The 15716-nt window shown below is 35.5% G+C and overlaps 1 protein-coding gene across 1 annotated transcript in view; it reads left to right on the plus strand.

The window, feature by feature from the left end:
- Positions 1-15716, plus strand: part of LOC129789983 (protein eyes shut) — a 66487-nt gene that overhangs the window by 21188 nt on the left and 29583 nt on the right. Inside the window, exons 3-4 of the mRNA XM_055827133.1 lie at positions 3037-3360; positions 7179-7327. Coding sequence (XP_055683108.1) covers positions 3101-3360; positions 7179-7327 — 409 coding nt within the window. The 5' untranslated portion in view covers positions 3037-3100. The remainder of the gene's footprint in view (positions 1-3036; positions 3361-7178; positions 7328-15716) is intronic.

Consider the following 15716-nt stretch of genomic DNA (forward strand, 5'->3'; position numbering starts at 1 on the left):
CACCGGCCGGCCGGCAGGCCGGCCGGATCAAAAAATTTCCACCACCATTTTCGTAATGTGGGATGTCTAAAACGTGCTCATACCAAGTTTGAGCCCGATCTGAGGTGGTCGGTTTTTCCGATGATTACAATACTTGGTATGCCACGATTGTGGTATACCAACTAATAAGGTTTTTTACTTGAATGTAGAATTTTTTTAAAGTCTAAATTAAATCAAAAATAAAATTGAATTTAACAAATCTATGCAACAGAAGCTTTTATTCAAGCTTTTACTAAAACATCCCCCATATGTTTCTTCATCCCTTCTAGCCTTGTGCCTTTTTTTCCTCCCCATTCTCAGGAGCATAAAAGGATTTTGTCACAAAAGGGGTTTGGGGGGTTGGTTTGAAGGGGATGTTGATTGACCCATAAAACAATACGTATATAGCGGGCACTTTGAATCGGATGGAGTTCACCCCCAAACAGGGGTTGGGGTTCATCCTGTGTGAGAGTATGTTTTGCCCAGAAAACTTTCCACACTTTATTATTTCACAATTGATGGGCTTTTCCTTTTTTTACGTTCGTCATCGATGGGCAAAATGGGTCAAATATAACGTTAGAGAAGGAACGTAAATTTCATTGCCCCAACTCAATGTGTGCGAGGGATGTTCTCAATTGAGTTACGCTGTACAAGTAAACTATTCTACCAGCCCGGAGTAGCCATAGAGAGTACCAGAGGTCAGGGTGAGACAAGCCATGGGGAACTTTTTCAACCATCCCAGACGTTAATCGTGTTTCTGAATCATTTCATACTTTTCTCTTCTTTTTCTCTTCTTTTTCTCTTCTTTTTTTTCATTCTGCAAAAGGATTTTTTTCTACACACCTCTCTATGCCATGAGGACCCTTTTTCACTATGTGTGTGTCGCTCAAATACTTCAGCAAACTTTTTCCACAAAATCATGCTTGTGTACGGAAAAGGTCTGAAAGCTGCAGAGAAGCAGAAAAGCCCTCACATTTTTCCCGTGTCACACACTTTGAACTCTATGGGGTGAACTTTAAACATGGCAAAATGATGTACAAAAGCATAAAGCGAAGTTTGGGGGACGGGTGGATGGAGCTGGTGTGCAAACTCTTTCGCATGATAAACAAAAAAACACACGCTTTTTGCATTGCGATAGTGTCACATTAAATACCATGAAGTGCTTCACCCCCGTGGGGGATGGGGTTGGGTTCTATATACATATTTATTGGTGGAATGGAAATGTTTGCTGATGGTGGATGAAATGGGAAAAAAATGAGGGAAATTTTGCTATCGCGGTCACCTCAAGGAAAACTCTTTAGGGTTTATTTGAAACATTTTTTATCGTAAAATCTTTTAAGCTTAAATGGCTGATTAAAAAAGCTCAAATTCATCGTCTTTTTTGTTGCTAAGGGGTGTTACAATGTTATTTAGAAAAAAAAATACCCCATTTAACCCTTTCTCACAAACTGTCCGTATTCAAACGTTAAACTTGAAAAAAATCTTTAAGTCCCATTTGAAAGGAGTTTATTCATCGGTCTACGGAAATATTTCTCATTCACAAAACAACTTTGACTCATTTAATCTTGTAGAGAATCAAAGAAGCTTAAGAAATCGCTAAAGAAAATCCCCATTCTCTATTTAAAAAACACATAGAAAATTCTGAAAAAGATTTCCGGCAAAATTGCAAAAAAAAAATCTTTTTACATTTACATACTTGCATGTTTCATCGATAAATCTTAGCGACAAATATTCATCGATGATATTATTGACAATTTTTTCTATAATTTTTTTTTGACATTTCGAGTTTAATTATTTCCTTCTTCAGGCCTCATTACTAAAGTAAATTTTATTTAAATTTTCAATTTAAAAAAATATTCCAACGATAATAATAATTGAAAAATTGACTGAAAGAATTATTATTCAAACACTTACCAAAGAAAAATCCACAAAAATCTTTAGAAAAAATATCCTTTAACCCTTTTATGACGTCAAAATCGTCAATGTGGGTGCTTTTGAAATTTTCTCTCCGAAAATGGGGTTGCAAAATGAAACTCAATTGTCGTACCATATGAAAAATTGCTTGTTCATCAATTATCGTGGAAATTAATGGTCCATCTGTTACGACTCTGTGTGTGTTGACCCCAACTGACCAGGTGCCCTGCTATATAGGCAATAGATTACCCACCCACTTGACATTAACAGTCGTCCCACCCAATATATATTTTGGCACTAATTCTCTGTATGTTGCACGGGAAAAGTTCTCTGACGAGGAAAAAAACCCCATTCGCAATTTTCTGCTCACCCTCCACCCCCACATACACATCCCAAAATAAATATACAACTCGCATAAAAGGGCTAAAGGCACAAAAAAAGTTTGGGGACGAAATAACAAATTCGGACGCTGTATGGATGAAAAAAAAAGTTTCACGCGAAACTTAATCATTTTGTAGCACAAGCACTAATCCCGGCGTGTACAAATAAAATGTTTCGTTTGCAATTTCTCCCCCACAAAAAAGGGGGTTTATTAGAATTTTTCAGCACAGCTGCTGCTGAGCTGCATCGCGCTTTTTTTTAGATTCTCACAAAATAGAATAAAATGAAGAACATGGTGAAAATAATTGCAAAATCCAATAGAATGCAATGGAGAAAATTTAAAAATATTTTTTGAAATCTGTCAAAAATGTCAAAGAAATGAATGCTGTCAAAAAATGACAATTGCTAATGTCACTGTCATCATTTATCAACTCTGTATTTGCTAAGTAAATCGCAAATGAGCATTTGAATGAAAGCCATTAGTGAGTAGTTTAATATTTTTCAATAAATCCTTGAAAAAAAAGTCCTGAATGTCATCACATAAATCTAACTTTTTCATTTCAACGCGACTCTTTAATTTTCATTTTGTAAATAAAAAGGATGGGCGGCATATTCAAATAGTCATCCCAGAATGTAAATGGAGAGAGCTACATATTTACAGCACACTTTTCAGTCCCTTTCAGTACACTAACAATTTGGGTTTTATTTGCGATTTCATTTTAGATTTGAACCACATAAATCCTTCAGCCGCGACATGAGCATCGATCAATGTCGCTGAGCACACAGAATGGGGCATCGGGTAATCAATTTAGTTGGTGATCTTCGACCACGAACTCATCGGCCGGCAGTTGATTGCCACGAAAGCGGGAGAATGTCGACAGGATACCGCTCACAGGAGCGGCATCACCATCGATACAATCTGGCGAAAATTGAGTTTGTCATCCTCACGGGATTAATTTGTCTCGCCACAACAAGTGGTGTATGGGCTGGTTATGCCTGCCTGAGCAATCCCTGTGTCTTTGGTGTCTGCATTGATGACCTGAACAGGTAAATTCTGTCACAATTTATCACATTTTCCCCGCATAACTGACTCGACGCTTTTCAAATTGGTAAAACGATTGAAATGGTAGATAAAAGAAATGTGAGGTTATGGGTGATAAATGCCCTCAAAATTTTCCATATTAAAGAGGGAATGTTTATTCATGGGCTTGTTGTGAAGGTTTAACCGGTTTAGCTTACTATAAGAATACCTTTATAGAAAAATCTTTCATCGATTAATCGGTTAATTCAAGAATTAACTTTTTGCGCCCGAAAATTTAAAGTGATGGTTATGTTGGGCGAGAAAACTATGCCAGTCATGTCAATAAAATATTCCTTACGAAGACGTCATGGAAAATCCTCTGCCGTCTGTTGTGAGTTACTGGCAAACTCAGGTTTATCGGAAGTAAGTTAATCGTTTGATTAAATTTTACGCTTATTAGATTAATATGTAATAATAGTGGAGTGGGCATATAAGGGTTAAATTATATTTGATATTATTTTAATTAAAAACTTACGAGAAAATAGGAAAAAGCAAATTACTAGTATTAATGTGAAATTCTGGGAATTTTTCTTCAATTGAATCACGTAAAATACAAGAAATACCACAGAAAGTTTCACTTTTACCTGAATAAGATTTTCCAAGATTTTTCAGGAAAAGCAATCACGTTTTTCTCTCTTTTTCTCAAACCTTAATTTTTTCATTAATTTAATGAATTTAATAAGTAAACTAGAAATCAGTTTAAATGGTTTTTGACTTATATCATTGTTGTGCATAACATCCTTTTTCCTCTCAAGCTGGCTAAGAAATTTTGAGTTATTCAAAATAATCTTTTCATACATTGCCAAGTTGTTGCAATGTGTAGCATAACTCATAACTCACATATATAGTGTCTCCATAAATTCAGAACTCATGTTGAAATCCCAATAATAGCCAAGGAGAGAGTATAACCTTGTATAGAAAAGGAAAATGCGGTATGAGGAGAATATGCCTTAAAGCCAACAGCAAAAAAAGTTAGCTTAAAACCATTCGCTATATATCCACATTTTCCTCTTACTGTAGGTCAACAAACAACATCCATATTTCATTCTTCTCACCATGTTTTCAATTCGCATCCGCTATTCATAAATAAACGATCGCATCTCTCACCGAAAATGTCACCAACTGTGCTCGAGTGCGCTTTTTTTCTCGGGGAGCTTTCTCGCGTCCCGGAAGTGGAGGACGAAAAAGCTCCTCTCGTTGTCGCACACATACAATGTTATAACATTTTCCATTGCCCTACGTACCCACCCACATAGTACATACAGTGTAGCAATTTCTATCGCCGGTTGAATTGGGTTAAAAGTTTCCATTTCTGAAAATTGCCAGTCCAATGCGGTGTTTTGTGTAGCACCCACACCACACCACCCCCGCGGGTCCACCCGATGAAATTCGAGATGAAAGTTTTGCAAACAGCAAGCACACAACCAACATGGCATCACAAAAGACGAGATGAATAATGACAGCCAAAAGGGGGAATACGTTTGGGGGGAATGCCTTTTGGGTGCTTTTATGATTTTACAGAGATCTAACTCTCGCTCTTGCTCTCTCTCTTTCTCTCTCCCTCTAAGAAAATATGTATATAATAATTTTCAAGAGAGAAGAAATCTTTGATCTCACTTAATATGACTAATCCCATTTTTGGGGATAAATACGAGATATAATTTAATAAAGCTCTCTACACGCGCGGTGGGAGCTTCCGCCTAAAAAGCTACATTGAACTTGGAATGGAATGAGGCAGAAGAAGAAGAAAGAAGAAAAGAAGCTGGTAAGCTAAACACAGGAGCGTCAACAATAGGGGTCGAGGGCTGACTTATTGTGTTGAAAAATTCCATGTGAAATGGTAATGAAATAAGCTGTCATCCGGAATTTTCTTCTCAAATGAAAATTCTCTCAGGGGATGATTTTTTCCGGTTGTGAATTTTCCAAAAAAGAAGCACAAATTCTCCGCACCTTGAAAACCTCGATTTTTCTCATTTCTTCTTTGTCCCCCTCTCAATGCGATTCAATGGCAAAAATACTTGAGATGCTCATGATAAATCAGTGAAAAGATCAAAATGTCTGTCTGAGGGTTTTCTTTTTTCCGACTTTCCTTTTTTTTCTGGCGTTGCAGTGAGGAAATGAATTTATATATTTATGAAAATTAAATTAAGATGAAAAATAAATTCAGGCCATTTTGTGGGACTTTTGAAAGCTTTTTTGGGGGAAAATTTGTTAATTTATTTTATGTTATTGCACCCCAAATGTTTATTTCTCGCGAAAATAGGTCAAGAGAATTTTTCTTTACCACAAAAAAATGACAAAAAAAAAACTTAAATTGCTTGAGAAGTTTCTAAAGAAAATAAGCAGAAATTTAATGAAAAATGAGTTCAATAAAAGTCCATTGAAGCTTTTTTATTAAGAACTCTTTTATTAGCCAATCTGTACTAGATAGAGAGGAGATAAAGAAAGTTGTGTTGTGGATGTAGTGATTTTTGATTGTTTCTTGACGTGGTTAATTTTGTCCATTGATTGCCCTGAGGAAGGACTAAAATAGTCCGAAACGTTGGCCAGAAATAAATATTAATTAGCCGAGAAGAAGTGATGAAATTACAATAGAATGCAAAAATGCATTTTATTGCATATTTTTCTGAGAAGATTTTTTAAATTAATCTACAATATTTATTATTTCGAAAGAAAAAAATATTTCTACTTATTTTTCAAAAGTTTCTCAAATCCTTAAGAAGAATTTTAAGGGTTTTATCTAGGCAGAATCTGCAAAACCTTTAAGAAACTGAGATGAGTTTATTCAGGTAATTCATTCTCATTTTTCTTCAGTGCGCATAAAGTGCATAGAGATGTTAGGATGCAGGGATTGCAACAATATATGGATATAAAAGCTCCCTTTTCCTTTGTAAATAAAACACATGGTAATTTTTCAATCGCTCCGAGGATTTTGGGGCACTACTCGGTGCAATCTGCTCCTATATATGAAGTTTATGTGAATAAAACAAGGAGAGTCTTTAGAAAGTTTTTGCATAATAAATTATTAATGAGGCAAGCTTTAGACGAACTAACTTATCTCTTGATTTATCTGTGCATAATTTAATGCAAGTGTAGTAGCTTTTCCTTTGCGCAAAAAGTGTCGAAAAAGATAGGAAAGTTTTCCGAGGAGAAGATTTTCCGTTTTTCAATTGAGGGGGATTGCGGAAGCTTTCGACTGCTGTGCTAAAAAAAAAAAAGAACAAAGTGAAGTTTATTTTCTATTTAAGAATGGATTTTCCTAAATCTCTGTGCAATCAAATGTTATTTGGTTGGGAAGGGATTTTAGTTATGCAAAATATTTGCATTATGAAATCTCTTCTCTCCCTCTCCGACTCATTCGATAACTTATCCTACCGTAAGCAAGAGCTTTTGCAAACCGTCAGCAATAAATTTCAAAGAATTTTCATTTAGTCGGGTGGAAATTCACAGTGGAAATGCACCTTTTTCCTCAATCTGAAAGCAAAGCGATTGCTTATGAACGGATGAAGGGGACACAGAGGGATTTCCGTGGGTAAAATGGATTGGGAGATCTGGGAAATTGAAACTCTTCAATCTAGACCCTCATTCACCACTTCAATCACTCCCTTTATCCCCCTCCTACCACTTGGAAAAGTGGAAGAAGGGAGTAGTTAAGATGAATGTTTCAACTTGGTCTGCATTTCATTATATTATTCTTTTATACAACCAAAAACCGAGGAGGGCAGCTTCCCCCATTCACACAGTAGAAAGGAATCTCATGTGAATCCATTTAATTTACCTGCAGCACGTACTCCTGCTACTGCATCGATGGCTACACAGGTGTGCAGTGTCAGACAAATTGGGACGAGTGCTGGTCATCGCCGTGCCACAACGGAGGGACGTGCATTGACGGTGTGGCCCAGTACAACTGCAGCTGCCCAGAGGGGTTTGCCGGTGAGTCATAGTCCTACCTACCTACATACCCCCCAAAAAGCTCCTGCTGTTCTACGCGGAATTATCGCCCATGTCACACACATATACCCAACCATCCATCTTCCCGCAGCATGACTTTTATCCCCCAAACAGCATAGCAAAAGCTTTGAGAAATCCCGTCATTGTGCATTTTCCCGGTTATACCTGCATTTTGTATCACAATCTCACTCTACCCCTTATTTCGCAACAAAATCTCATCAACACAAAAAATCTTATTAAAATACCCGCAGGAATGTCATGAAAAATCACGGGAAATATTTTATTTTCATGCAATGTCGTCTGCAAACTCATAATTCCAATGCACAGAGCGTATTGTGTCTTGTTCTTTGAATATTTTAATTCAATTTTAGCTTTCAGACATTTCAAAAGATTTGAAGAAATATGCTCTTTGATCAAGAAAAAGTTTTATAGTTATATAAGAATTATTTATTCTTATAATTTTATAAGAATAAATATGAAAAAGAATGGATTTTTTAAGGGCAAAGATCTTAGGAAGAAGATTATTAGGAAAGAAATATCAGTAAAATGAACCAAAGAAAATGAAAAGGCAAAGATTTTTAGAAGATAAATTCAAGAAGATGTAAAGACTTGATATAGAGAAGATCTTTATAGAATGGCAGTGATGATCTTTAGAGAAAAACCTAAAAAAAAATCGTTAGGAAAGGATTGGAAAATAAGATCTTTAGGGAAAAAACTCTAAAAGAAAAATATGAGAAAATCTAAATCTGAAGGAGAAGATCTCTAGATTTCATTATTCTAGGTGATTACAAAAGATCTCAAAAATTAGAATTTAATTTAAGTAGAAAGAACTCTAGAGGAAGATTTCAAGAATAAGTTTTCAAAAATAAAAGAACTCATAAGAATAGATATTTAAGGTAAGATTTTTTTTAATGTAAGATCTTAAAAAGAAAAATTCATGAAGATCTGTATTTCAAACCAGAGATCTTCAAAATAGAAGATCTGAAAGAAAACATCTTATGGAAAAAATCTCAACGAAACGACCCTAAAAAGAACTCAAGAAAATCTCTTAAAAAACCTTAATGAAAAGATCTTAGTAAGATCTTTAAAAAGGTCTGATAGAGAAGATATTTTAAAGAAAAACAAAAAAGATCTAAAAGGAAATATCTGTTAGAGAATATCTGTCTAAACAAATTAAATTACATAGGTAGCTCAATTATTTTTAAAAACAAAACAACTTTTCAAGCAAAATTTAAGGAAAATTAAGAGTCTGAGGAAGATAATCAAGCTTTAGACTCACTCAGTCACACCTTCAAATAATTTATATTTATTTTTCTTGTTTGAAAAATCATTAAAATTTTCATTCTTTTTCATAATTTCTTTTCCTTAAATTCAATTTTTAGAACTATTAACTAACTCATTAAAAAATTAAAAGAATTAATCTAATCTGTGTTCCCCTAACTTGTCCTTTACTCTTCTCTTAAACTCAAATATTTTCAAGCATTTTCTTTCAACTATTCAAATAAAAGCAAGAAAACACAATTCTATGAGTAAGATCATTTCCATTAAACCTGAAGCACACCCCCCATCCTCCCTTCTTTTAGATTGCGCTCTTGAGAACCTTTAAAGAGGAGCTTAAATGAAACGACAGGAATTACGAGATCTCATTAGTGGATTGTATATAAAATTCAACTCTTCTGTGAAGCTTTTGAGAAGAGCTTTTTTTCCACGTTGAAGCACCATAAAAATATTAATGCCGAAAACAGCAAATTCACTTAAATCACCCATATCCCTTGAAAAGTTGTGAATCCCTCTTTAGTGGTGGCTATAAATAATAATTCCATGGTGGCGGTGAAATGTAAAATGTCGAAGTGTATTAACATGTTTACCGAAAAATCAATAAAGAGTGTTTAACCATTTGTGGGGAGGTGGGTGGTGTGTGAGATATACATTTTAATGGGAACGATGGGGGTGTGGAAAAACCTAAAGTGTGGTTCCGATGTATGTATATGTTGCGTTGTTGATTCAATACGACGCCGGTGTGTGGTATTATGTGCTGCACCAAGTATATATAACTATCATAACTTTATATACACCAATTTTAAACATCGGTATTATGAGTTTATACAATGTTGTGGCAATTGGAAAATATTAAAACACATAATTGCTTGTTTATTGTGTAAATTATCTGCAAAACGGAGGGGAAAATATTGAAAATGCCACCATCGAAAAATGATAAAGTGGAATAAAAACCACCCTCTTTTGGCTCTATTAATATTCTCCCATCACTTTACGCGTTGTATTGTGGATTTAATGGGTTAATGTGGGTTTGAAAAAAAAATTACCTTTTAGGCTAAAAAAAATTCTTTTTAAGCTAAAATGGTTTAGTAGAATGAAAGGTATAATCACCCCCCAAACAAGCCTGTCAATTTATTAATCATTGCGTTTAATATGTGGGCTATGGGGGTGAAATCAATGTGAAAATGGTTTTGAATTAATTTATTTACAAAGCTCAATGAGTTTCATTTGATAAAATCCAACAGGATGCTCCTGACAGAAATATTAAATAATAATTATCAATTCTAGAACGCTACAAATTGCCCAATAATCGTTCTTCTCAATACACCAGGGGTGACATTCTAGAAATGTGTGGTCATTCACTTCATACCCCCTTTTGTGGCTAAAATCCAATCTATATAGCACACATAGGGGTCAAATGCTACAACAATCGCTATGTGATTCAAAAGCTCTATTGGATTTCAATTTGAAAGTGAACGGACTACCACTCACCCTCGCCAGAAGACAATTCAAATCGATAAATGTCCTGCATCCCCGCCCAAGTTCATTGTCCAACTGTCAGAACACCCCCGCGCGCAAGTGGGGCACTTGGGAAAAGTCTCACACAGGATAGCGTGTTTTCTTCCCCATCCCCTGCCGTTCTTTTCTTTTGTTTTGACCACAACACACACCCTGAGCGCGGGAGATGGTGAAGTGAAGTAAAAGTGAAAGGAGCTTTTTTTTCACCCCCCAAAAATTCACCCAACCCGGCTTAGACTTTCCTCACCACGCGAGTCACGAAAGCATTGGATAATACAGTTGGATTAAAGAGTTAATGCGCACGGAGAGAGAGAGAGAAATGCTCTGAGGGGGCCTCAAATGTCCGCAATTTCGTGTGTAACAAGTTAATCACTCCACCCTGTATGCCTCCCCATGTATACAGCTGTAATCCCAATGCCGTATATGAGCTTTTTCCCCCCCCCCAGGAATTTAGCTTTGATTTCTCATGGCTTACATTTTTTTCGGGCAGCAAAATATGCTATTTAATCCGTGGAATTTACAAAAATATTTTCCACTGTTGCGGACTTAAAAAATGGGTAAAATGGACAATCCCAAATTAGCTTTGAAAAATTCCACGCTGAATGCGAAACATATTTTTTTACACCAGAAATTTTCCACATTGATGGCGTAATTTTAAATTTAGGACATCATTCCCATGTTGGAGGGTTGCTTTTTAATTTATCCGCTCACCAAATACAGAAAAATGTGCATTTTTGTATTCATCATGGGATATTGAGCTAAAAACCATTTTTACGCACTGCTAAAAGCGAAGTAATTATGAATTCTATAGCCCCCCTATATGCGGAATGTGGTAAATAATGCACGTTGCGCTGAATTAATATCCGCATTTTACAAAAACATATGGCACACATTTTTTTCATTCATTTCAATTTTATTCAGGACCCTTCAGGGTGCAACGCACAATGCGGCGGGGGGCTGGGTGCCGCCTTTAGCTGCCACACAAAATGAAATTTACGTAGAGAGATGGGGCTTTATGAATTTCCTGAAAGGGCTTTAGCGATGGGGATTCAAAGCATTCCGGTGCAATTTATTCCAAAACCCTTCAGGAAAAAGGGATGATGCTGGGTTACATTCATCCAGGCATTGTATGCTTGTTGATTTAGTATATGCGGAGGTTTTATTTCAATAAATACCAATGAAATAGATTAAAAAAGTGAAAGAATCCCATTGATGTATTCAATGTAGTCTCGCTCGGGAGCATCCCTGTTTTTTTTTCCTTTTTTTCCAGTAAACTGTGTTAGGTCAGGGTTGAAAAAAATAGGGGAGGATGGATTAAATTGGATGATTTCAGAAAAATTCGATGATTTGAGCGAAGTTCAATGAATTCAGAAAGATTCAGTGAATTCAGAAAGATTTAGTGAATTCAGAGAATTTAGCTAATTCAGTAAAATTCATAAAAAAAAATTCCACAGGTTTAAAAAGATTTTATGAATTCAGCAAAATTTAATGAATTATGTAAAATTCAATGTATTCATAAAGATTCAGTGATTTCAGAAAGATTTAATTAATTCAGCAGAATTTAATGTATTCAGAAAGATACAGTGAATTCCGAAAGATTTAATTATTTCAGCAGAATTTAATGAATTCAGCAGAGTTCAATGAATTTAGCAAAATTCAACAAAATCAGAAAGAGGGTGGTATTCTAGGATAGAGACGCCTTTCAAGATCAAGATAAAAATCAAAATAAAGACCAAGACTGTCGGTATTCTACTTTACGACGAATTATCCAGAAAAGTAAAATCAAAATTTGCGTTATCCTACTTGTCAGTTTCTTGGTTTCAGCTTCGCGCCAAGAAAACTTTAGCGATATCTCTTTCTAACGCATTAATTTTTTATATTGCGCTTTCTCGTTCACTCTCGGATGACAATTGAACGAAAAAACACTTTATGGGAATTTCTTCCTTATGACCATTACATGCAGTAGCCTTGATTGTATAATCTCGGCTATTATTCCCAGGCATTATTGCTCCGGGAATGGAATGTAGGTATATTGTCAGAGAGTTGCTTTCTGCCTCCAGATTATGATAATTTGGTGGTAACTGTACCCACAAAGATGGGTATGCTACTGAAAAATTTTGAATTTTTCGTAGGAATCATGGTCACTTCTTCTTGCAATTGATGGAGTGACCTTCGGATTAGGGATCTCATCCCAGGATTGTCATATCCTGGGATGCTGGTGCAAAAATGTTTGTTTTTCGCCGGAATTGTGGTCACTTCTCATTGGTAATGATAAAGTGACCTCCGGATTGGGGATCTCATCCCAGGATTGTCACATCCGGGACAATCCTGGGATGCTGGTGCAAAATTGTGGTTTTTTCGCCAGAGTAGTGGTCACTCCAACATTACTAATGAGAAGTGACCATAAATCCGGCGAAAAACCCAGAATTTTGCACCAGCATCCCTGAATTGTCCTGGACTTGATAATCCTGGGATGAGATCCTCAATCTGGAGGTCACTCCATCATTACCAATCAGGAATGACCACAATTCCGGCGAAAAACCCACAATTTTACACCAGCATCCCAGGATTGTCCAGGATGTGACAATCCTGGGATGAGATTCCCAATCCGGAGGTCACTTTATCATAACAAAGGAGAAGTGACCATAAATCCGGCGAAAAACCCACAATTTTACACCAGCATCCCAGGATTGTCCAGGATGTGACAATCCTGGGATGAGATCCCCAATCCGGAAGTCACTTTATCATTACCAATGAGAAGTGACCACAATTCCGGCGAAAAACAAACATTTTTGCACCAGTATCCCAGGATATGACAATCCTGGGATGAGATCCCTAATCCGGACGTCACTCCATCAATAGCAAGATGGAGTGAACACAAATCCGGCAAAAACTCGTCATTTTGCATCTGCATCCCCTATTTGTTCAAGAGTTTTCATACCTCCCATAGCGAATTTACTTTGCCTTTACCTCATTTAAAAACCAAGTTTTCAGGCAACCTCTGAACAGTCTTGGAATTTCACATAAATCCAAGACATTTTACGTTATAATAAGACCGTAAATCTCTATCGTAGAATACAGAATCTTGGAATATTTTTATCCAAGCCTCTTTTGACAACTCATTTTGTAAATCTTGATTTTGATTTTGATTCGTATCTCAGAATACTAAAAGTCTTGGAAGTTGTATGAAGAAACAAGATTTTTAGGTTATGGTTTGACCGTAAATCTCTATCTTAGAATACCAAATTTTGAAATATTTTGAATTTCCAAGATTATCCTGAGAATTTCTTGGAATTTTAAAGTAGAATACCAAATCTTGGTTTTTTTCTTTATTTTGATCTTTATATTTATCTCAGAATACCGCCAAGAGTTAACTAATTCAGCATAATTTCAGCAGAGTTTAATGAATTCAGCAAAATTCAACTTTAAAAAGATTTAATTAATTCCGCAGAATTTAATGAATTATGTGAAATTCAATGAATTCAGCAAAATTTAATGAGTTCAGATAATTCAGCAAAGTTTAGCTTATTCAACACAATGCAATAAATTCAGAAAAATTCATCAAATTCGGAAAGAATTAGTAAATTGAATGATCAATTTAAAAATCTGAAATATTTATATCTATTCAGCTAACAAAAAGGATAATAAAATTGATAAAATAAACAAAAATAAAAAAAGAAAACGATTAATTACAATAGAGCTCATCCCTCGTAATCCTTGCATCGAGCTGAATTGTTTTATTGAATTAAATGAATATTGGGACCATGGGAACAGTGCACAACTAGGTACAATGTTCCTTTGGGAATCGGAATTATTTCCACACACACCCATTTAGCCACCCATTCACCTCCCCGCCCCCCAAACCACATCTCACCCGCACACAAAAAGCCAATAAATTGAGCAGAAATGAGGAAAAGTTTCGCGGTGTTTACGCTTTTCGGCAGTTGTTTATCACTTCCTCGCTATCGCAGAATGATCGCATGAGCAATCAACGATGCTTTAATGAGTTTAATGACCTCTCATTTTGTATAATATTTACCAAACTTTCGCCCCAAACAAACAGAACAAGGAAGTTTGAATTATTTAATAGCTATCCCACGACAGCTTTGGTGGTTGCTGTTTGGCTTTCACGTATTGATGAGCTTTAAGCTGTTTAAGCTTATAAGCTCATAATGAATGAATCTAATAAAATAAACATAATTTACATTGGATCAATTGCCAATTTGATCAATTTAATTTGGGATTCTCTTCAATTGCTTAAATTATTCCGAAGTTTATTCCCTCCGGCAAATGCTTTCATTTCAATTTAATACAAACTGTTCTATTTTTGTGGAGACAAACAACGTTCCTAAAAAAACTAGCTCGCTCCTAATCTCAATTTTTATTTATTTATTTTGGCTTTCATAAACAAACATGCAGAAGAATGAAAGTTTATTTGAGAAACTATTTTTATTTTGAAATGTCTTTCAGACATGAAATATGATTTTCCTAGCTGAATTCACCCAAAATGCATTCATTGTTCTCCCATCATCAGTGCAAACGAGAATGGATTCACAGAAATATCGCGTGACAAAATGAAAAGGATATAATTGAGAAGGATGAATGAAAAATATCACGTTGTAGATAAAATTCCAGCAGAGTGGTGGTTTGGGGTTAATTATTCCTTGACGCGAATGCTTAATATGTTTGACGGATTGCTTTTATCTGATATAAATTGCTAGTTGACCCAGATTTTGTGCTTGCACATTAACAATTTGGTTCATTTAAAGATCTAAAAATAATTTTGCGAAAATTTTTATAAAAATAAAATTATAATTGTCATTATGTTGTTAAAAGCATTAATCATAAAATTCGTATTTTCTTTTTAATATCAATCAACCGTAAAAGCATATTCTGTTTTTACCGAAAATTCTCAGAAATTCCACAAATAACCCTTTTCAGCCATTTATTTTGCAACACTGTTTTGTTGCTCATGCTCTGCGCCGGAGTATTTGCAGACAATTTCCCTGATCATCCCCCACTAATTGTATATAAAGTACCAATATTATCTTTTAAATACAACTGAAGTAAACAAACCCTCCTGGAACGGACAATTTAAATACTTTACATACAATGTTTCGCGCGTTATTTCACGCTCTTCTTTGTAGCAATTTTCCCCGGTAAAATGTTGCTGAATATTTAATGGCAGCATTTGCAATTAAAGCGAGATTGTTACTTAAATTTTAATAAATTGACACCTTGCGCGTGTTAATCCCTGACAATAGCGCATCTCAGGGGATATTCCAATTCTGACCGTCTGGTTTGCCACCCTCTACCTCCCTCCATACTCGCCCCCAAAAAAATTAAGGGCTCGTTGGGGTGAGAATTGGGTCATGAAGGTGCGAAGAACCTGTGCTTTCACACAGACAATTATGTAGTATTCGTATCACTAATGCGTGATAAGCCATCAACTTACACGCGATAGCGTAATGGTTGGGAAACGCGATTATCCCGGCTGGTATTAATTATATTCCTTGCTTTATTTTTTTTTTTAATAAAAATTTGGTGTTTATGCTTGTTAACGCAAGAGGACCAC

The sequence above is a fragment of the Lutzomyia longipalpis genome, chromosome 2 (genome assembly GCF_024334085.1).
Source record: "Lutzomyia longipalpis isolate SR_M1_2022 chromosome 2, ASM2433408v1".
NCBI lineage: Eukaryota > Metazoa > Arthropoda > Insecta > Diptera > Psychodidae > Lutzomyia > Lutzomyia longipalpis.